Below are 23,236 nucleotides of genomic sequence, written 5' to 3' on the forward strand. Positions count from 1 at the left end.
TTGTGGGATTTTCCTATTTTAGTCCAATGCTTACCTCAAATAGAACCCATTTAGGTGAATTCTGCTGACATAAACCCATTTAAACTCAAGGTTGTCATTGTAAATAACAAGATTAAAAGCAAACATACCTCAGTCATCATTGATTCATATCTCAGACAGACAATAAAATAAATATATCTACTAAAATATAGCAGGACAAAAATGTTAAAAACTAATAATCCATTTTTATCATTCTTCAAGGTGAGTCTAAATTTTTGATAAATAACATACATAATCCTTATCTTCGTGAACTAGTTTTTAATGAACACAGGAACAGAAATGCTGAGATTTAAAAATAGGAATGCGAAGAGAACAGCTAGCACATTCATTGTAGACTTATGCTAAGAACTGACTTGCAAACATTTTTTCTTTACCACATACCTGATATTATCCACTGAGTGAGTGAAAAGTTTTAGTCAGTTTCAATAGTGACTGTTTTCTTCAATCAAGTGTTTTCATTTTGTTACAGATGATTCAGGTATTGTGCATAATATTTAAGTCAGCCAGGACCATGGGGATACAATCTGCAAAATTCAGAATGTGGGAGTTCTACAGGACAAATGACCCAGTTCTCTCAACAAATAAATTACTTTCCTTACTTAACTTTGAAAGAGTACTTGGGCTGCTCTGGGGAGAATAAACTGAGGGGAAGCAAAAACCATGGAGACCGGTTAGTAGTTACTGTGCTAATCTATCCAAGAGATGATGGTGGCTTGCACCAGGGTTTTGGTGGTAGAGAAGATGAGAAGTAGTCAGATTTGGAGATATATTGAAGTTAAAGTCAAAAGAATTTGCTGATAGACTATATATAGAGTGTGAGACAAAGAGAGTGAAGGACAATCCAAGGATTTTTTCTTGAACCACTGGAAGGACAGCGTTGCCATGAACAGAAATGGATGACTGCGAGAGAAGTGGGTTTCAGAGGGAAATCAGGAATTCAGTTTTGGGCAAGGAAAGTTCGAGATGTCTATCAGACCCCCAAGTGATAGTCAGCTGGAAATATCAGCCAAGAGTTCATGCGTGAGTTCTGGGTAGGAGATATAAATTTGGAAGTCTTCGGAGTATACACATGTTGTCAAGCTGTTAGAACAAATTAGATCACCAAGGGAGTGTGAGTAGAAATCTGTTGCTTCAAAAATACTGTGGAACAAACAATCCCAAAGTTTAGTGACTTAAAACAACAATCATCTGTTCTCATGGATCTGTACTTGGATAAGGGTTTGCTGATCTAGGCTGGTCGTCTGTGGGGCAGTTTGGTTCTGCTTTAAGTATCTTTCCTCCTTCTCCTAGAACCAGTGGACTGGCTCAGGCGTAGTTGCTGTTTGAACTCGCCCCTGCCCCATGGCAATGTCAGAGGCACAACAAAGAAACATATAAGGCTGGGTCACCTGGGTGGGTCAGTCGTTAAGCATCTGCCTTCAGCTCAGGTCATGGTCCTGGGGCCCTGGGATGGAGCCCCGCTTCAGGCTCCCTGCTCGGCAGGAAGCCTGCTTCTCCCTCTCCCACCCACCGCCCCCCCCGCCCCGCTTGCGTTCCTGCTCTTACTATCTCTCTCTGTCAAATAAATAAATAAAAAATCTTAAAAAAAAAAAAAAAGAAACATGTAAGGCCTTTTGAGGTCTAGGCTCAGAGCTGGCCCAGCATTTCTTCCTTCTTACTCTATTGGCCAGAGCAAGTCATAGAGCTGAACCCAAAGTCAAGGATCAGTCAAATGGAAAGGCAAAGGTGCTGGTACATGGAAGGGTAAAAACTGAGTTCAATAATGCAATTTCTCCTAAGTCCAGGGACTAAGTCCATCCTGGAGCACTTATCTTTAAAAGGTAAGTTTGAATTCTACATCTACCCTGCCCCCCACATCTAATCAGAGGCCAAACATAAAGGTTACCCTAGACATCATCTTAACCATTGCTCCCCCTTGCCTAAAGGAACTTTACTGAGGGCATTCATTCTTTGATTTTTGTTATAGGAATGAAAATATTGATTCCATAGTACCAGTTACAAAGAAAGTCTGTGGCAAGATGGTCCAAGATGCCAAAGTGTGCCACCTAACAGTCTGAAGACAAAAAAACACAACCTGAAGCAAATGATAAGGAGACATCTGTATGTGAAATTGAAAACTGCTCAACAGCAGCGTCTGGTAAGATATCTAACATGAAGGCATGAAAACGTACCACACTGACATCAGAAGCTCAGCACCATGCAGCAAGTTCTAATTTTAAATAGGCTATACCCAGTTGGGTTTCTTTTTTCCCCCCAAGCTACTAAGATACAGAATATGCATTTTACCCATTTCTTTGTTTGGGGAAAGATTTTTTTCTAAACTGAGACAACTGTTTAATAAATATATTTTAAAAATTCCAGGCTTTTAAATTTTTTTGGAAGTAAGGACATCCGAGGAACAATTTTTTTTTTCAAGGAACAATTCTTTTAAAAAATATAATCTGCTATTATCAGCTTAGTCTACAAGCCTGGATTTTTGAAAAATAGTGGATCAGATAATGTCATACTAGTATTCGTACACTATCTTATATTTTAAGCTGCTTTTGCTAGATCTAGAGATTTTGGGGGCTGAAGGAGCCTTAGAGATCATAATCACCTAATTTTATAGATGAAGTAACAGAGGCCCAGAGAGGTTAACCTGATTCTTTTGAAAATAAAAGAAATGAATCAAGTGAATTGTGACCCAGGGGCAAGTGACACAAAGAGGTAACTGTGAGAGGCTTTACCCCACCTCCTCCGCATCTATCCCCATAATCTCCAGACTCCCCCCTCCCCCATTACTCCCTCCTCAGTAAATATACAAGCTAGTAAAAACTGTTATTCACTGTTCAACCAAAGCTGCGAGACAAGGTCCCCTGGGTGCCCTCTCCCCTCTCCCAGCCCAGGGTAGCAATCCTGGATTGGTCACCGTCCACTTACAGAAACAACCTTCCTTCTCTATCACCAGAGTCTAGAGTTTTGTGGACCTAGAAAAACTGGAGGATTTGTTGGTATCTCGTTGCTTCTTTTATTTCCTTTACTTTATCTTCCCGCATCTCTCCCTACCTGATTTGCATTCAGGGCCGATTATGGAGGTAGTGTTTATGTATGTCTGTGGGAAATAATACATCTCTTCTTCCCTGTAGGTACTAACTAGTTGGCCTATTTAAGCTTAATTTCTTCTTCGGAGATTAACTAATTATTTTTTATTTTTATTTTTTTTGGCTAGTGTCTCCTCCAGCAGCAGCCACAGCAACAAGCACATGGGCCTCCAAAGTCCTTTCTGGGACTAATGTGCTGCTTTTCTATTTTCTATTTTAGGGGACCATGAGAAGTTCAGAAGGTGACTAATTTGCATACTTGGCCTCAACAATATCTAAAATTCAACATAATCAGGCTCAGCCTCTTACTGCTGCCCTCAGTCAAAGATAAACAAAGCTAGACACCAGTTACAATGGTAAAGACAGATTTTAATCTGTAATATACCATTGCAATAAGCAAGAGGGTCAAATGCAAACTGACCTCATTTCAATTTGTACAGAGGTGACTGGGCATTTTAAAGAGAGAAGAAAGGGAGGTAAACAGGGGCTCAGTAGGGTTAGAGAAGTGAAAAATTACAGAGGGGTGGTCAGTGTAAATGTTGACTGGCCAGTTATGACGATGAGCTGACAATTATCAAAATTAGGATTCTACCCTCCCAGGGTAGACACTGGGAAACAGAGGCCCTATTCTTTCTGATGATTACATTTTTTTTAAAAGATTTATTTATTTGACAGAGAGAGAGACAGCGAGAGAGGGGACATAAGCACGGGGAGTGGGAGAGGGAGCAGCAGGCTTCCCGCCGAGCACAGAGCCTGATACATCTGCCTTCGGCTCAGGTCATGATCCCAGGGTCCTGGGATGGAGCCTCACTTCGGGCTCCCTGCTCAGCGGGAAGCCTGCTTCTCCCTCTCACTCCCCCTGCTTGTGTTCCTGCTCTCGCTATCTGTCAAATAAATAAATAACATCTTAAAAAAAAAAAGTAAACAGTAAAAGTTAATTTTCTTTTTTTTAAAGATTTTACTTATGAGTGAGCACAAGCAGGGACAACAGCAGAGGGAGAGGGAGAAGCAGTCTCCCCGCTGAGCAGGGAGCCAGATTCCAGGCTGATCCCAGGACCCCGGAATCACGACCCCAGGCAAAGGCACACGCTTAAAGGACTGAGCCACCCAGGCGCCCCTACAGTAAAAGTTATGTTCCTAATTCATTTTATTTACCTAATATATTTTGAATGTATTTCAACATGTAATCAACATTTAAAAAATTAATGGGAGATTTTACGTTGTTTTCGTCCTAAGTCTTTGAAATCCGGCGTGCACAGTCTCACACTTTACAGCACCTCAACTGCGACCGGCCACATTTCCGGCTTTCGGCAGCCTCACGTGGCTGACTACCGCACTGGACCGCACAGGTCTAGACCGTCGATCACATGCGCCCTGCTGACGTAAGCGCGGGGCGGGTCCTAGACAGATCGGGGCGGGGCTTCTGGGAGAGCGCGTTTGGGGCCTCCCCGGCTCCCGTAGGAGAGCGCCGGCCGTTGCGGCGCCACGTCCCCTGCGGCGGCGGGAGAAAGATCAGTTGGGCCTCGGGGCGGCTCCGGGCGGCCATGGCCTTTACGTTGTATTCGCTGCTGCAGGCGGCCCTGCTCTGCGTCAATGCCATCGCCGTGCTGCACGAGGAGCGCTTCCTCAAGAACAGTGAGTGGGACCGCGGGGCAGGGCTGAGGGGGCGGCGGCGGATCCCCGGGGGCGCGGAGCCCAGGCGGGCCGCGGGAGGGGACACCCTGGGCCGCGACCAACGGGAGGCCGAGGGCTCGACTCTTGCAGCGATTCCTTGGAGGGAAGAAGCAGAGCCACTTCCCGTCTCACCGAGTTTGAGCTCAACAGCGGGACGAAGATTATTTAACAGATGTCTCCTATGTGCGGGACCCCGGGAGTTGGGATGGGAAGGGGTACAGAGAAGAGCCAGGGAAGCCTCTGCCTGCGATTGGTTTAGTAATTTAATGCACTCCTTTTGTGATCGCTTTTAATGGTCAGAAACTTGGGGTGTGAGGTTTTAGTTACAGAGGAAGGGGCGTGGCTCATTTTGGAGCCTGGGTAATTAGAAGAATGAACTGGGTAATTAGAAGAATGAACTGATGAAGAATGAACCCCCATAGGGGTTCCTGGTGTATGAGGCTAGGAGGAAAGGGAAGGTATTGGGATTATCATGGCATCCAGACACCCACGTTCCAAGAAAAGTTTATTCAGCACAGTTTATTGGGTGTCTACAGTGTGCCAGGCTAGAATCTAAGAATACCGAGGTGAAGACACAGTTATGCCTGTCATACCACAGAATACGGCGATTTCTGTGCCATCCTGGGCGGGCCACTTCTTGCTGTATGAGGCAAAATTAAAACAGGATACTGCATGATGTGCATCATTTTTCTGTGCAAGTATACCTAATATACAAAATATACCATCATTTATAAGCACGCCAGGTATGTCTGTGTGAGTGAAGCCCAAACCCATGAGCAAGATTGATTCATTTCATTTATTCCTTCAGATTTATTGAGCACAAATTATGTGCCGAGCCCATGTAATTAGGTTACAGGAGTCACTTGTCCTTCTAATGGAAGTTAAGTAAAAAATAAATAAGTAACAATGACAAGTATGCAGAATATTATGAAAGAGAAGTGCAGAGAAACACTAGCTTGTGAATCTTTGAAAGCGTTGTGGAGGAAGTGTGTTTAACCCAAAATCTCATAAGTAAGTAAACATTAATTAGGTGAAGGGTTGGGAGGATGAGGAGTAAGAGCTCTTCTGAAAATTGGGGCAGGTGAAACGAGGTTTTAAGGTTTTAAGCAGGGCAGTGACATGACCAGATTTGTATTATTTGCAAGAGCCTTACTACAGTGTGGAGAACAGATTGGAAGGGTAGAATAGTGGGTGTGGGAAGCACCATTCCAAACAGGGCAAGTAGAAATGGTGGGTATCACATCAGCTGAGTTGGTATAATAACAATAACTAACACTTAACACCACATACCAGGATCTGTATCATGTGCTTTACATATATTAACTTGTATAACCCTCACAACAACCCTATGAGATAGGTACTGTTTTCATCCCCAGTTTACAGATGGGAAACCAGAAGTACAAAAGAGAGTAGGTAACTTTTCTATGATCACACAACTAGAAAGTGGCAGAGCTAGGATTCACCTTAGGCATTCTGACTGAGAAGTTCATCTCCTCACTACTATACTGTACAGAAAAGTAGAAGGTATGTGGGGGTTGAATTGTGTCCCCCCAAAAGATACATTGAAGTCCTAACCCGTGGTACCACGTAGGTGACCTTATTTGGAAATAGGGTCTTTGCAGGTATAATCAAGTCAAGATAAGGTCACACTGGATTAAGATGGCCTTAGATCCAATGAGGTGTCCATATAAAGAGAGAGATACAGAAATGTGGGGGAAGAAGGCCAATTGACAACAGAGGCAGAGATTGGAATGATGCAGCAAGAAGCCAAAGAATGCCAGGGATTGCCAGTAACTACCAGAAGCTTTGAGAGGCACGGATGAGATCGTCAGAGTCCCCAAAAGGAACCAACCCTGCTCACACCTTGATTTTGGACTTCTGGTCTCCAGAACCGTGAGAAAATACATTTCTGCTAAGCCATCCAGTTTGTGGCATTTTGTTATGGTAGTCCTAGGAAACTAATACAGATCAGAAGATATTTTAAAGACAGAAAAGGCAGAATTTTACTGTTTGGTCATTGGGAATGCGGAAGAGGAAAAAGTCAAAGATCTCTAGGTTTTCTGGCTGAGCAACTGAGTAAAGCATAGTACATTTACCAAGTTAGATAGTACTAAAGGAAAAATGAGGGCAGCGGTGGTAGGTAAGAAGGTGAAAAGATAGTGAAATAAGTTTTGGACATGGTGAGTTTGAGATTTCTGTGAGATATGCAGGTGGAGGTGTGGGATAGTCAGTTGGAGTTAAGTCCATAGAACAGAAGCAAGAGCCACAGTGGAGACTGAATTTGACTTTGTCAACCACAGATGATAGATGAAGCCATACGAAGAGATGAAATTGCTCAGGGAGAGAATACAGTACAAAGAGAATTGGTGACCAGGACAGTCCCAGAATCTCTTCCAATATTTAATGTTTAGGTAGAGCTGGAAGAACTGATAGGAGAAATTGATGAATGAGCAAAACGAGAAATGGGAAAATCTAGACAGTGGGATTTCACAGAAGTCAAGGAATGTTTGAAGAAGGAGACATGGTACAACAGGGGAATGTTTGGGGAAATCAGATAAGGACAGAAAAATGTCCTAAGCATTCAGGGTAATAGAAGTCATTGGTGATTTTACACAAGCAATTACAACTGTGGATAAAATCCGAATTGGAATGTGTGGAGAAGTGAGCAGAAAGTGATAAAAAGGGCGATCACCGTAACAAATACAGTAATAATGGAAAAGTTTGCAATACTGTGAGAATTACCAAAATGTGATAGAGACACAAAGTGAGCTGTTGGAAAAATGGCACCGATAGACTTGCTTAACACGGGATTGCCATAAACCTTCAATTTGTCAGGAACACACTCTCTGGGAAATGCAATAAAGGGGGGCAATAAAATAAGGTATACCTATATAACATTGTATAGTTTAAAGTGTACAATGATCATTCGATACACATATACTGCAAAACGCTTACCCCAGTTAGTGTTCTTCATGTCAAATAATTATAATTTGGTTGTGGTTGTGGTGGTAAGAACATTTAAAATTTACTCTCAATGCAACTTTCAGGTATACAGTACTGTATTAACTATAGTCCCCATGCTGTACATTAGATCCCTGGAACTTACTCATCTTATAACTGAAAGGTAGTACCTTTTGACCGGGAATTTCCCATTTCCCTCACCACTCAACCCCTGGCAACCACCATACTACTCTGTTTCCAAGAGTTTGAGACTCCACACATAAGTGAGATAATATAATATTTGTCTGGCTTATTTCACTTACTGTAATTACCTCAGGATTTACTCATGTCACAAATGGTAGGTTTCTCTTCTTTTTTATAGCTGAATAATATTCCATTTAATAAATACACCACATTTTCTTTTTCCATTCATCTCTCAGTGCATACTTAAGAGTGTTCCCATATCTTGGCTATTGTGAATAATGCTGCAATAAACATAGGAGTGCAAATATTATCTCTTCAAGATAGTGATTTCATCTCTTGGAGAAATACTCAGAAGTGGATCATTGCTGGATCATATGGTAGTGCTATTTTTAATATTTTTTAAAGATTTATTTATTTATTTGAGAGACAGAGTGCCTATGAGTGGGGGGAGGGGCAGAGGAAGAGAGAGACTCCCCACAGAGCACGGTGCCAATGCGGGGTGTGTTCTCACGACCCTGACATCATAACCTGAGCCAAAACCAAGAGGTGGATGTTTAACCGACTGAGCCACCCAGGTGCCCTGATAGTTCTATTTTTAATTTTTTGAAGAACCTCCACGCTGTTCTTCATAGTGGCTGTACCAATTTACATTTCCATCAGCCATGCACAAAGGTTCCCTTGTTCCACATACTTTTATTTATTACCTCATCTTTATATATAGTTTGAAATCAGGGCGCACGATGCCTCCAGCTTTCCTCTTCTTTCTCAAGATTGCTTTAGCTATTTGAAATCTATTGTAGTAACACACAGTTGATGCCACTTCTGTTTAGCATTATACTGGATATTCTAGCCAGGACAGTTAGATGAAAAAAAAGAAATAAGGGGCATCCAGATAGTGAGGCTGAAAAAGTAAAACTATCCCTTGTTTGCAGATGACATAATCCTGTGTATAGAAAATCCTATGGGGTAACTAAAAAGCTATTGGAACGAATAAATGAGTTCAGTAAGATTGTAGGGTACGAGGTCAGGAGCAAAAATCAATTGTTTTTCTATATATGAACAATGAACAGTTGAAAAGGAAATTAAACAATTTCATTTACAATATAAGTAATAAAATACTTGGATAAATTTAACAGAAGAGGTGCAAGTCTCGTACTATGAAAAACATAGGCATTGTTGAATGGAATTAAAGAATAAAGATATTCTTAAAGGTAATTAAAGAAAATAAAGACATCTATGGTCATGGATCAGAAGACTTAATATCATTAAGATGACAATACTTAATATTATTGATTTACAGATTTAATGCAGTCTATCAAAATCCCAGTTGGCTTTTTGCAGAAACTGACAACTGCTCCTAAAGGAAATGGACCCAGAATTGCCAAAACGATTTTGAAAGAGAATACAGTGCCCAGACCTTACTCCCAGACCTGCATTTAAATTTTCCAGAAGTGAAGTTCAGCAGTGTCTTCTCCAAAATTTCTGCAGGTGACTTAGCTTTGTGCCCCTAAATGAAAATCACTACTACAAACTGTTGGAATGGCCCAGAAATGTCAATACTTTCCTCCTATAATTTTGTCTTCATTTCCTCTTCTCTCCAGAAGTAGCACAGATATGTTATCTGAATATATGTTTTGAATATGGTCCCAGAACTAAGGGAAAACACCACATTGGCTTGTCTAAGTTGATAAGCTGTTATTTTAAAATATCTAAGGGGCGCTTGGCTGGCTTAGTCAGGAGAACATGCCACTCTTGATTTCAGGGTCTTGAGTTCAAGCCCCACATGGGCATGGAGCCAACTTAAAAAAAAACAACTCCCTTTATTCAAGGGTGCCTGGCTGACTCAGAGGACCCTGTGACTCTCAATCCAACCCCCATGTTGGGTGTAGCAATAACTACAAAAAATAAAAAATGAAATATCTAAATATGTTTTAAAATAGAATTTTAAGATATTTTGAGTATTTGTTAAATATTGTTTGTGTAGGCTCTTGACTCTTATTTCATAGTAACCTCCTCACTGGTCACCCTCCCTCCAGGTTGTTTCTGTGTCTCCCTCTTTTTTTTTTTTTTTTTAATGATTTTGTTTATTTATTTGACAGAGAGAGAGCGAGAGAGGGAACACTAGCAGGGGGAGGGGGAGAGGGAGAAGCAGGCTTCCTGCTGAGCCGGGAGCCTGATGCGGGGCTCGATCCCAGGACCCCGGGATCCTGACCTGAACCAAAGGCAGACGCTTAACGACTGAGCCAGCCAGGCACCCCCAGTTTTATTTCTCTTTGTTTAACCTTCCATGAGAAGCCGAACATGTTTCTCAGTGGTTTGAAATTCTTGAATTCTTTAATATTCATAGCCTCCAACATAAAAGTCAGACTCCCTGTGTGCCCTACAGGCTCACCATAATGTATTCTTTCTTCTCTGTCCCTCCCTTCCTTTTCCCCTTCTGCAGTATTTACCCTGCGTGCTATTCTTACCATGTGCTCCTCGCTCCTGAGCCTTTATACATACTTCCTCTGCCTTCAGGTTCCTTGACTTACCTCATACTGTTCTTTAAGGCCTACCTCTGCCATTTGCCTCTCCTAGAAACCATCACTGACCTATTTCATAGGTTGTAGCACCACTGCAGTTCCTTTCTGGTCTTCTCCAGTAGACTGATGACAAGGATTCTCTCATTTTTACAATTCCATCAGTCAGTGAGTATTTTCTAAATAACTGAGTAACATTACCATTATCATATTCTTGCAATTCCTGATTTGAAAGCTGTATGTTTATACCAAATAGTTTAGCCAGTATTTTTTTTTTTAGCCAGTATTTTGACTGTAGTGCAGAGAATGTATTTCTTCTGGTGTTCCACAATGATGCAAATTCCCTTTTTGTACAAGAAAAAAAAAAAAAAAAACACATGCAGTGAATTTTAATACCTGCCAAAATTATTCTTACTAGTTTTTGTTTATGGTGCCGGGTATGGATCCATTTGACAAGTATAATGTCCAGTAGCATTTATGAGTGCTACAAAAGAAACATTTCATACATGAAACAGTGTATGACTCAGCTCTGGCTGCCATAAGGAAGTATCATAGACTGGGTATCTTAAACAACAGAAATTGATTTTCTCACAGTTCTGGAGGCTGGAAGTCTAAGATCAGGTCAAGTTATGGTGAGGGCTATCTTCCTGGCTTACAGATGGGTGCCTTCTCTGTGTTTTCACATGGCTAGGTGGAGGGAGGGGGGAGGGAATCGAGATCTCTCTTCCTCTTTTTTGTAAGGCCACAGTCCTATCAGATTAGGGCCTTACCCTTAAGATCCATTTAACTGTAGTTACCTCCGTAAGACCCCGTCTCCACATAGGCTTCAACATAGGAATTTGGGGGGAACACAATTCAATTCATAGCAATAGTTAAAATATTACAAGGTACTACGGATTCAGGGTTTAAATGACTGCTCCAGAGCCAATGTAACATTAGAATTTAGAGTAGTGAGAGCTGTATGAGCCCAAGTAATGGAGGGAGAATTCCTAAAGGAGGTAGATGTTAAACAGTAAATCAGGTGTGCATAAATATAGAGAAATGAGCAAGGCATTTTACAGGTCTTGTATGATAGGGTATGAGCATGGCAGTTTATAAAACATTAAGAAAACCATGTAGACATATAAGTTTCTCTGTAAATATATACTCCTAAAAAGCATTTGTTGAATTTCATCCCAGATTAAATAGAAATTGTTACATTGAGCTGGAAATTAATTATATTGATCCAAGAGTGATTAGTCCAAGTATACCAGATCATTTACTTCAACATTGATCTTTTTGATCAAGGTAATTTTTTAAAACTTATGTTAGCAGAATTCTTTATTCTGGAGTTTATTGGGTACTTTCACATCAGTGATAGCATTTGTTTCCCATGCAAACTTGGGTGACACTGACAAAGTGAAGCAACTTGTCTCTTTTGCACGTATGGAAACAGGGTCAACCAGCCCTCAAAACTCTACTAATACTTTTAATACTAACACTGTACTAATATGTTTCTAATACTTTTTCTTCAGAATGTATCTGGCTGAGGGTTGTTGGCTGAATCTGGATGGATTGCCATTTTGTGTGACTTTTTGAAGTCTGGGCAGCAAAAGAACATTTTTGGCGTTTGCAATAAGTAACTTTTCATATTTAACTCTCTTCCTGAAATTATGGCAGCAACCAGTGCTGGCTAGTCTTACCATTTGTTCTTTTCTAGGCCCTCTAGCAATGGAAATGTCAAGAGAGCTGCAGAATTAAATCTTTCTCCTTTAAAAAAAAAAAAACGGCAAAGCTCTTTAAAGCTTTGGCCAATTTCCTTAGAAAAACAACTGAGACTCCCTAAGTAGCAGTTGGAGGGAAAACTATTTGTTACAGTAAAAGATAATCCATGGTATCTGGTCCTTTACTTGTCACCTTTGTGTTTTTTGTCCATGGAATATCTAAACACATGATTTACTCTCTCTACCCAAAATTAAGTTTTCTTTTCATTCTGGTGGCATGGAAATAGAGACTAGGCTAAAATTAACTGATAACTTGGTATTTTTTAAAATACTTCAATGCTGATGCTTAAAATGTCATACTCCCAATATTGTAGAATTTTATCCTGTTCTGTTGAAGAGCAGTTAGTCAGTGTTGGAAAATACATTTTTTTCTGGCAGTCACTCTTATTATGGAAAAACAAACATTCAAACATTTTTGAAACAGGTCTAAAAGAAAAAAAGATTGTTGGAAATTATGCTTTCTAACAATAATTGGGTGCATAATCCATAACATACTGAAAACAAGTCCCTTTTACCATCTAAGATTGTGGCTGTGGGTGGAAAGGCTTGTTATTTTAGCAATGATAAATTCTAAAAAAAGCAGGTAAAGGAAATGAAACCAACAATACCATTTAAAGCTGGTTTTGGGGTTTTTTTTAAAGATTTTTTATTTACTTATTTGACAGAGAGAAGGAACACAAGCAGGGGGAGTGGCAGGCAGAGCAGGCAGAGGGGAGAAGCAGGCTCCCGCAGAGCAGAGCCGGATGTGGGACTCGATCCCAGGAGCCTGGGATCATGACCTGAGCTGAAGGCGGTTGCTTAACCAACTCAGCCACCCAGGCGCCCCTAAAGCTGATTTTAAAACATACTTTTAAATATTCAGAGTAACTCATAGATGAAGACTTTCCACTTGTAGACCTTGTCCCTGGCCTCAGGGTATTCATGCCCTGAAGAGGAAGGCCTAATTGCAGAGGGGTTTCTCCAGTGGGTAAGCGTCTTTACAGGCTTTCTTTTTAAATTTCATTTTTCTTTTTGTCAAAGCAGTGTAAGTGTGTTTGTGGTTGTTAAAGTCAAAAAGCTCTTCTGTTTATAAAGAAAGATAGAAGCCTCCTGCCTCATCTCTCTGCAACCTGAGCCCCATTTCTCAAAAGTAGTTATTTTCAACTCTTCCAAGTTTTGAGTCACTGACTGACTGCTGTGGAAGGGTTTAGTATAATTATACCATCAGCAGCACATTTGTGCTCGTGGGAGCACAAGTACACACACATATCCCCTCCCCCATCTCTCCCATCTCCAGCCAATTATTGGCAATATTGGTATTCCATATTTATGTTACCGTCACTGAATATTGCTCACAGCTGAACAATAAAAAATAATGATGTCGTTCTTCTAGTTGATTTGTGGTTTGAGTATAGAATTCTAGATTGGAACTAATTTTTCTAAAGAGTTTTGAAGACATTGTCCCACTTAATTTTCTCACTTCCAGTATTGACATAAAGAAGTCTGATGTCGGGGACACCTGGGTGGCTCAGTTGGTTAAGCATCTGCCTTTGGCTCAGGTCATGATCGCAGGGTCCTGGGATCGAGTCCCACATCGGGCTCTCCGCTCAGCGGGGAGCCTGCTCCTCCCTCTGCCTGCCGCTCCCCCTGCTTGTGCTCTCACTCTCACTCTTGCTCGTTCTCTCTGTCAAATAAATAAATAAGTAAAATCTTTAAAAAAAAAAAAAGTTGGGGCACCTGGGTGGCTCAGATGGTTAAGCGTCTGCCTTCAGCTCAGGTCATGATCCCAGGGTCCTGGGATCGAGCCCCACATCGGGCTCCTGGCTTGGTGGGGAGCCTGCCTCTCCCTTGCCCTCTGCCTCTCTCCCGGCTCATTCTCTCTCTCTCTCTCTCTATCTCTGCATCTCAGATGAATAAATAAAATCTTGGGAAAAAAAAAAGTCTGATGCCATTCTGTTTCTGATTCTTTTTATAACCTGAACTGTCTCTCTTAAAGCCTTTAGGGTGTTCTCTTTGTCTTCAGAGGGCTGAGATTTTACAAAAATGTGGCAGCATGTGGGCTTTTTTTTTTTTATTGGGCTGTTCTCATTGGGTCCTTTTGGCTTAAAGGCTCATGTCCTTCAGTTCCACAATATTATCACTTAATATTTCTTTGATATTTCTCCCTGTCTGTTCTTTCTTCTCTCTGAAACTCCAGTTATTTTGACAGGTTGATACTCTTCTTTTTTCCTTTAGCCTTGTCTGATAGGTTTCCTCAACTTAATCTGTCAACCTCTTGAACTTCTTACGCTAATGTAGCAAGAACAAGAGCTTTGTCTTGATTCCTTAATGTTCCTTTTTTATGGCATCCTGTTCTTGTTTCATAGGTACAGGAGCTTTGCTCTCTATGGATGTTCATTTTTAAAATTTTCTTCTGGGGTGCCTGGCTGGTTCAGTCAGGAGAGCATGCGACTCTGGATCTTGAGGTCATGAGTTTGAGCACCATGTTGGGCATGGAGATTACTTAAAAAAATAAAGAATAAACCAGTCACTTAAAAAAACATAGTAAAAAGGTTTTCTTCTACTTCTTGCATCGTCTCTTCCTCAGAGTCTCCTTTTTCTGTTTTTGCTCTTTCCTTCCAAGTTAAGGATGGTTTCTTCTTGAGGGCACAGAGGCTCATTGGAAGCTTTGCTGTGTGCTTGGGGCTTGTTTACTGGTGGGCCTCACTGGTGCTTGAAGACATTGTCTTGTTGACCCCCCCCCCCCCCCGTGTCAGTATCTGAAGTCTTTCTTCCTGGGCAACTGGCTAATTTCCAAGTAATTTTCTAACTTCCGACCTGCAGAATGTAAGCATTATATGATCAGATTTAGAGATGAGCAGAGGAGATGGGCAAGAGTCTGACACTTTGGTGTGCAGACTTTCATTCCCTCCACTCACAGCGGATGTCCCCAGGTCCAGAGTTTCTGTGGTTCTCTGCTGAAAGAGTAAACCTCTTGTCTTTGATGTGGGTGAGAGGCACACTCTTCCATCAGTCAAGTCTATGAAAGGAGATGGGAGTGCAGGGGGGAGCTAACTGCTCTTACGTAGCCCTTCAGTGAGTCCTCCTGTTTCTTGTCCCTGTTGCCTATATTGGCATTTTGAGGTTTTCTCTCACCTTCCCAGGGTTCTCATTCTCAGCACGAGTCACCTCAGTGTTTTATTGTGTGCTCCCTGCAGAGTTTTAGGTTTCACCTTTCTCCACTAAGTCAGTTATTCTTCTTCATTTATTTTTTAATGTCCAAATTTTGATTGAGTTCCCTTGCCTGAAGACTTCTCTTTTGTTAAGCTATATCCTTTATTGTCATTTTTAGTAGGGTTTCAGGAGAAAGCTAAGATAAAAATGCGTATCCATTGATGAGGTTTGAGGTTCAGGACATACTACCCCAAAATATGACACCTTGGCAGTATTTAGTATCTTAAGCTGAAGGAGTTTGAGAAAATGGCAGAAGCAGGAAGGTCGTTCTCACCGTCTGTTCCCCCCTCCCCTTGCCCTCTTTTCTCGAAGCCGATACTTGATCTCCCATGTGAAAGGTACCCTCCCGGTGTCAGGAGGAGGGGAGACATCCTTATCACCGGAGAGGAAAGCTGTAGAAACAAACCTTGTTACTTTTCCAACATTTATTACTCCCCACTCCCAGCTCAAACTCCTTTGTCTTATCAGTTCTTCACAAATGTCTCAAAAGCTTCCTGCTCTAGTCACTTCTTTGGCTCTTCATTCTCTCCTGAAGGCTCCCATGTACACGTAAAAAGTTAATAGATTTTGTATGCTTTTTCCTGTTTATCTGTTTTTATGAGTGTAATTTTCTTTATTTTTTTAAAGATTTTATTTATTTATTTTGAGTGAAAAAGAGACGCAGAGGGAGAGAAACATGGGGCTCAAACCCACAACCCTGAGATCATGAACTGAACTGAAACCAAGAGTCAGATGCTCAACCGACTCAGCCACCCAGGCACCCCTTATCAGTGTAATTTTCAGACCTAGTCAGGGACCCCAGGAAGGTCAGGGTTACCTTTTGCCTCCCTGACCCCATCATGATGAACCAGAACCACAGTGCTTTTTTATTGTACAGAGCTGTTAAAGAGGTTTCTGTAAGGAAGTTATCCCAGCCATGCGGCTTTCCCATAGAAATCTCCTGTAGCAGTTATGGAGGTTGGAAACTGACACAGTTGATGGTGGGTGGTCATTTTGTGTATCCTATATGTCTAGAGATGAATATGAAATAGCTTTTACCACACTGTATGTAGGTGAAGGCTCGTGCTGCAGTTTGAACTTAGATTACAAAAAGAGGACTGCCATTTAGTGGACAATGCTGACTGAGCTTCTGGGACAGTGAGACATATTTGGAGGAAAGATGTGGTAAAACTCGTGATAGAGTAAAAGCAAATGTTGGAGAAGCGGCAGAAGTTTATTTGCTTGTTGGAGAGAGTAGATCCTGAAGTAGGAGGGTGATGCTGCCCAGGAAAGATGCAGGTATATTTTCTAAAATTATTTTTAATTTGGATAGATGTGTACATTTGATATTGGAGGATTTCTATCCCCTTCCTCTAAAGCTACAGTGGAATGATCTGTTCACGTTACAACTTCTTGTGTCATAAAAATTCAGAAATGGAGTTCTTTGGAATTGGGATCCTAGAAATTACCTTATTTCACCTTATCCCAGATTAACTCAGTCTACTATTACTCACTTCAATTCCACAAACCTTTACTAAATACTTGCTGTGGGATGGGGGTGCAGGAGAGTGGGAAGGTGAAGAAAGACTAAATTTAGTCCCCGTCTTCCAGGATTTTATAGTCTAATGAGAGAAACTTGAAAACAGCTAACCATGAAGGAGAACAAAGTTACTACAGTCAGGAGGCTATTTGAGGAGCAAAGAGAAAGAAGGTTTATTATGATATGAGAGGGAACTAGGAAAGGCCCTGACGCTGAAGTCAGACCTAGATTCAGAAGCTGCCTTTAACATGTACCGCAGTTAGTGGGCATTGAGTGTGAATAGGAATTGGAAGGTAGTGGTGGGATATAAGGCTAGAATGTCAGTTTTAGGATTTGAACTATACTCGGTAGGCAGTGGGAATCATCACATGATTGGGTGGTGGAGAGGTCTGACCCCGTAAGGGAGAAAACTCAAGGGGTTAAGACAGCTAGATTGTGAGGCATCTGTTGAGAGAGTCTTGTGAGACATCAGAGAGGCTGATTGTAACCACTGTGACGGTGGCTGCAGTGCGGGGGCACAGAAACGAGCGACACCCCTGTCAACTGGGATGGCTTGTCAGCACAGCCTGAGCTGGCCTCGAAGGGGGAGTGCAAGTCCAAACACGTTGGCTCTCTTGTGAACCCGAATTTTAAAGTAGCTTTATCCCACAACAAATCTCAGTGTTGATGTGATCAAAAAAGCAGGCCAGTCCTTGCTTAACTTTCATGTTGAGCAAATAAAGGTTGATGAAATGAAGTGCAGTCTTGTTTCCTGAGACTTGGTTCTTTCACATATAAAATAAAGACCATCATCAAGTTTAAGGGCCAGCATGTCAGGAACTAGGCCCTATAGTCATCGGAGCTACAAAACAATGTAATGTAGGATATGAAAAGTGGGCCTGAAATGCAGACCAGAGAAGGACACGTTGCAGAAATGAGGACTTGTAGGCCTTCAGCAGAATGTACGGCAGGAAAGAGAGAACTAGCAGGTAAAGGTAAAGAAATAATGATGTATATCAGGAAAGTTACACAGAAGAAAGTAAAAGACTCTTCTACAGAGAATAAGTGGGGTAGTGGGCTAGATTCCACAGCTAGAATGGAGAAATGAAGAGAGTGATGAAGAGAGAAAGATGTGCCCCAGCCGGCAGGATGGAGCACACTCTGAAAGCCTAAGCAAGCCGTGAGCATGCTTAAGTTCAAATTTCCCCAAGTAATGTAGATAGTGCGTCTCAGCCACAACATTTTTATATTGCTAATTGCGTGGGATTTTACAAATTCTGAATTGAGCTAATTATCGAGTTTGACCATACGCCTTGGTTTTCAGTTCCGACCTGAAAAATATTTTGTTTGAAAAAAGGCAAAAACCAATCAGGATGTCACAACAATCATCTTCACTGAATTAAATGCCATGGAATAATTTAGACTGTAGTTTATTTTATAAAATCAGTGTGGAAATGAAATGAGATTGTTGCTGCTACCAAAGTAAAAAATATACTCTACAATATTTAATCAGTATGGTAACTTTTAATTCAGATGACTATATTTTATCGTCTTTAACAAAGACTCAAGCTCATCTTTTAGAAGATGACTAATGAGGGAGCAAGGCAAGTGCATAATAAATTTCAACACAACTAATCATTTTTATATTATGCAGTTGGCTGGGGAGCAGACCAGGGAATTGGTGGATTCGGAGAGGAGCCAGGAATTAAATCTCAGCTAATGAACCTTATTCGATCTGTAAGAACTGTGATGAGAGGTAAGGAAAAAAAATTAGTGAAACACTCTTTTAAGTTTTAATTTTGTGATTTGAAGTGGCAAAGCTTCTGAGTGTGAATACTATCACACCATTTTTGTAGTGAAGTTTTTTTCTCTTTAACCTGGCTTTACTGTTTAGAAGTTAACTGGTTTTCTTTCTTAGTTTGCCTCTTACTTCTGTCTAAACCATTTGATGCGAATGGAATGCCCAATGGTATAATCTGTTCACGTGTTACCTCTCAGACTTGAAAGCAGTGTTCTTACCTTTTGGAAATTATGTTGCTTCAAGTAGTAAAGTCATCTAGAGTCCTAGAAGGCTTTTGAAAGAAAAATAAAGGTCCCATATCTACCAGTCTATTGGATATTATTTTAAAGATTTTATTTATTTATTTGTCAGAGGGAGAGAGCACAAGCAGGGGGAGCAGCAGGCTGGGATCATGACCTGAGCCGAAGGCAGACGCTTAACTGACTGAGCCACCCAGGCGCCCCTATTAGATATTATTTTAGAGCAACTGGAGAAAGAAGGGTTCAAAAGTTTTTATTTAAAACCATTAAAATTAGGGTCTGTCTCCCTCTTCCGTTGTTAGGATTTTTGATCACAACTCTGTATAGAATGGTAAATAAGTTCACTCTTAATTTAGTGGTGAAACTGTGGAATCTTCTTTGCCCTTTATTCCTAATGTCAAGTGTCACAGACAGCCATGTCTCCTTCTGCCTGGGCCTGATGTGCTTCTGTGTTCCCAGCCCTGCACCAGCACCATTCACAGATGTCTTATATTGATTCAGTTGTACCAGTGTGACTCTTAACCCCAGTCACACAAGCCCTCTTTAAAATAAATTTTGGATTTTATGATCCAGTGCATGTTCCTTTGTTACAATGATTTGCAACATAATTATGGATGACATATTGGTATTTTCATCTTCCCTGGATGCTAGTAACTATTACTTAGTTTTTTCCTGCTATTTTCTTTATAGTAACGAACTTTTTTTTTTTCTTTACAGTGCCATTGATAATAATAAACTCAATTGCCATTGTATTACTTTTATTATTTGGGTGAAGAACAGTGGGGGAAATGGAGACTCAGAAGAAGAGATGCCAGCAGAAGTTATTACTTCAGTCATTATTGGAATATACATGTCTTAGCTGGTCATCCTTGCACTTGACAAAAATGTAAACCTGACAATAAAGCCAGAGTCCCTATTTATCTGATTTTTTAAAAAATGTTGCACTTATAGTTTCATTACAGAAAGATTAGGTCATCAGAGGCAGTAACTATCCAGGATTGGAATACATTTGATTGCTACCTGTTAATAAAAGTTCATGCTATGATAAAGATTGTTAAAAGGGTACAGGACTGTCATTTGTGTGGTTTTAGAGATTTTTCCTCTCTCACTTCTCAGGGATAAATTTTTTTCAAGGTTTTGAAGTCCTTGTGACTTAGCTATGATGTGAGAGTGATTATCTTCCTACATAAAATTTAAAGGATTTTTAAAAAGTAATTACTACATATAAAATGATAAATTGGTAATTTGGATAATTTTACTTTGAACACTTTATTTTGTCTATATATCGTTTTGGCCATGACAATTCAAATTTATAGCAACTATTGAGCAATACTCTGACTTCAGGGAGAATTTAATTTTGTAAGTCAGATAGTCACATGATGATTGTGTTTTTAAGTTCTTTTCATGTGTTTGTTATTTTATTAGTTGGCCTGAATGATATCAGACCACTATCTACATATTTCCATTGGTAGAAAAATCTGTGTAGAAAAGTCTGTGCCCTTTTTTACAATAATGACTTATTTCTTAAAATCAGCCTAAATATTAGCCTGCAAGAGCAATCCTAAACAGTCACAAACTATGCTATGTAGGAAGACTATTGTGAAGCATTTACCTCTCCCCCAAATTATCACGTTTCCGTTTTCTGGAGTAGCACATTAAGGGGTATAATTCTTAATTCTTCATTCTGTCTGTCAGTAGAGATTCATGTTAGATAAGTTTTTTGTTTTGTTTTTATATTCTTAGACCATTCCATATTTGCTCATTCCATAATACAGTTTTATGCAGGAAGATTAAAATTATGTAAGTGGTTTTCCTAGGAAATTGTCAGTTATTATAGTTTAAAGGGATAGAGTGGCATCTTTGTTTACAGGAGAACATTTGTAAATAAAGTTAAATTTCCAAGTCAAGCACTTGTTTTTGTACCTTACCTGTCAGTATTAACTGAATTAATCTCATTTCATGTGTGACACTGGTTATATACTTTCTTTGCTGTAAAATCACCTAGCATAAATTTAATGAAAGTAAACATTAGTCACTTTTTTTCCTTCAGTGAGTTAACTGAATTGCTGATTACATCAAGGAGACTCATGAGCAACTTTTATTCCATGATTTAGGTTACTTCTAAAACTTTGGAGCAGGTACTGAATGCCTTTTGGCCATGCCTGAATTAGAGATAGATGATCTTTGGGCCACAGGCTTGCAGCTGAACCAAAAAGATGTACCAGGGATTCTTAGTTGATTATCTGGCTCATATGAGTAACATATCTGGCACTTAGAAGCAGTGTTCTTTTGGCCTTAACAAAAATCCGATGCATGAGTCGAAGTTTAAGCCACTGAACAGATTCAATACATGCAGTTAATTGAGAGCACTCCCATTTCTCCACAGACCATACAGAACTTTAAAAGGAAAGAAAAGAGAGACCTTGGCCTGATGCCATTTTCTTGTAAAATTTACAGCACACCTTCATGCTCGTTTAGTGGCGGGATTCTGTCCAAGTTCAGACTCCAGTGGAGACCAGTCATAGCAGGGCAGGATCAGAATATTCTGTAGCAAAGTAGTTCTAAGGAAACTGAAGCACTGAATATCAAAATATTTCATCTCTGGCAGCCACTTAACACAATTCTAGCTTCAGTGTGCCTGTAGGGAGATCGGCAAGCTTTCACAGGTTAGTCCTGATTTTCCCAGAGCAGTTGAAATTCAGTAAGTATAGTATCTTACTTAGTTGGCAGTAACTTCAGTGTCTGTTTGCCTGCCCACATCCTCCCCTTAGCCATTCTCTGTTAACAATTGGTGATCATTCTAGATTCCAAATATCCATGATGTTTATGGTCCTAATGTATGCTGACCCTGTGTCTATATGCCTCTGACCTATCTCATAAAGGATCTTGGCCCATGTGTAGATGTTAACCACATTCATACCCTGATCTTTAGTTAAGTACAGTGGTTTTCAAGTTTTGATTGTTAATGATAGAACCAGATTCCAAAAGGGATAACACAGAACTGTAATGCTCCACTAACCGAAACAGATGAGAGCAGTTCACTTATTTCTAGTCGAAGCAGGGATGGGGCCCAAAGGCCCACTGTTCAACCTCCACCCCACTCTTGTCATCATTCCTAAGGTACTTCCACAAAACTCTTAAGTTTTCGAAAACATAGTTTAAAAGAGTATCTTAAAAAAAAAAAAAGAAATCCGTACTTTAGATAAGAGTAGGCAATGTGATCTGTGGTCTACAGGTATATGCTATCACTTGAGTTATATGATGTACTCATGAAGTGATTTGAGAGAAAGCAATATATCTGAGTAGTAAAAAAGGGTGGGAGGTGGGGTATTTCTAATATGCCAAGCAAAACCTTTTATCATGACAAGACAAACTTCCTAAGACCTCAGTTGTTTACAGTTGCTTCGTCTGTAAAACTGGTCCAGAACTATTTCAGAACAGAAATCTGCTCCAGGTGATTTATGTATGTATACCTTTTCCAGGTCACTAACCTTTGATTCTAGATGTACCTCAACCAAAGAGATGTTCTCCCAAAGTAAATGTTTTTAGTGAAATAAAGTGCTTTCTCAGTGCCTCATAGTTTCAGAGTTATTACCGATAAATAAAATTTTGATACTAAGCAAAATGGAATTATTTTTTGCTGAAATTTTTCTTGGCCCCTGATTGGTCATTAGATGCCAGATATTATGAAAACATTCTGTGCAAGGACTTTAGACACATAGTGGGCAGTGTCCAAGGGTATTGATCAAGGTGAATTTTGGAATCTTACTGTTTGTTTCAGGAAAACACTGCTTTCTTTACTCTTTGTGTTTTTGACACTGCTTTGTTTACTCTCCCTTTGTGTTTTTGTACCATCTTTCTCTTTTCCAAAATCAGCCCCTTTTTTCTTTTTTGTCAATAACAATTTTTTTTTCATTATTGAAGTATAGTTGACATACAATGTTACTACTTTCAGGCAACATAGTGATTTGACAGTTGTATACATTATGCACTGCTCATCCCCATAAGTATAGTCACCATCTGTTTAGACATCCTATCCCTTCTTTATTCATCTTGCCCTTTGGCAAGCAAAATCATTTGAGTCTTTTGAGGAGGAAGCCATTAGTCCTGTTCAATCATGCCACATTATAGTGAGTGACACCATCACTTATACTGCCAAACTGCCCAAGCCTAAAACTTAGTAATTATCTTGATGCCTTCCTCTCCCTTACCAATTTAATCTGTCAACAATTTCTGACTATTTTACTTCCTAACATCTCTTCAATTTGCTTTGTTTCCCCACAATTT

The 23,236-nt window shown here is 40.3% G+C and overlaps 1 protein-coding gene across 1 annotated transcript; it reads left to right on the plus strand.

Annotated features, from left to right (window-relative positions):
* The first annotated feature begins 4,579 nt into the window (after positions 1-4,579).
* On the plus strand, positions 4,580-22,579 carry IER3IP1 (immediate early response 3 interacting protein 1). Its single transcript, XM_028098305.2, has 3 exons — positions 4,580-4,754; positions 18,564-18,665; positions 19,667-22,579. Exons 1-3 carry the CDS (start codon positions 4,664-4,666, stop codon positions 19,720-19,722), a joined length of 249 nt encoding a protein of 82 aa, XP_027954106.1. The 5' UTR covers positions 4,580-4,663; the 3' UTR covers positions 19,723-22,579.
* The last annotated feature ends 657 nt before the right edge of the window (positions 22,580-23,236 follow it).

This window comes from Eumetopias jubatus, unplaced genomic scaffold, assembly GCF_037043125.1.
Source record: "Eumetopias jubatus isolate StellerSeaLion01/CBP00866 unplaced genomic scaffold, mEumJub1_p1.0 scaffold_16, whole genome shotgun sequence".
In the NCBI taxonomy this organism is placed as follows: Eukaryota; Metazoa; Chordata; class Mammalia; order Carnivora; family Otariidae; genus Eumetopias; species Eumetopias jubatus.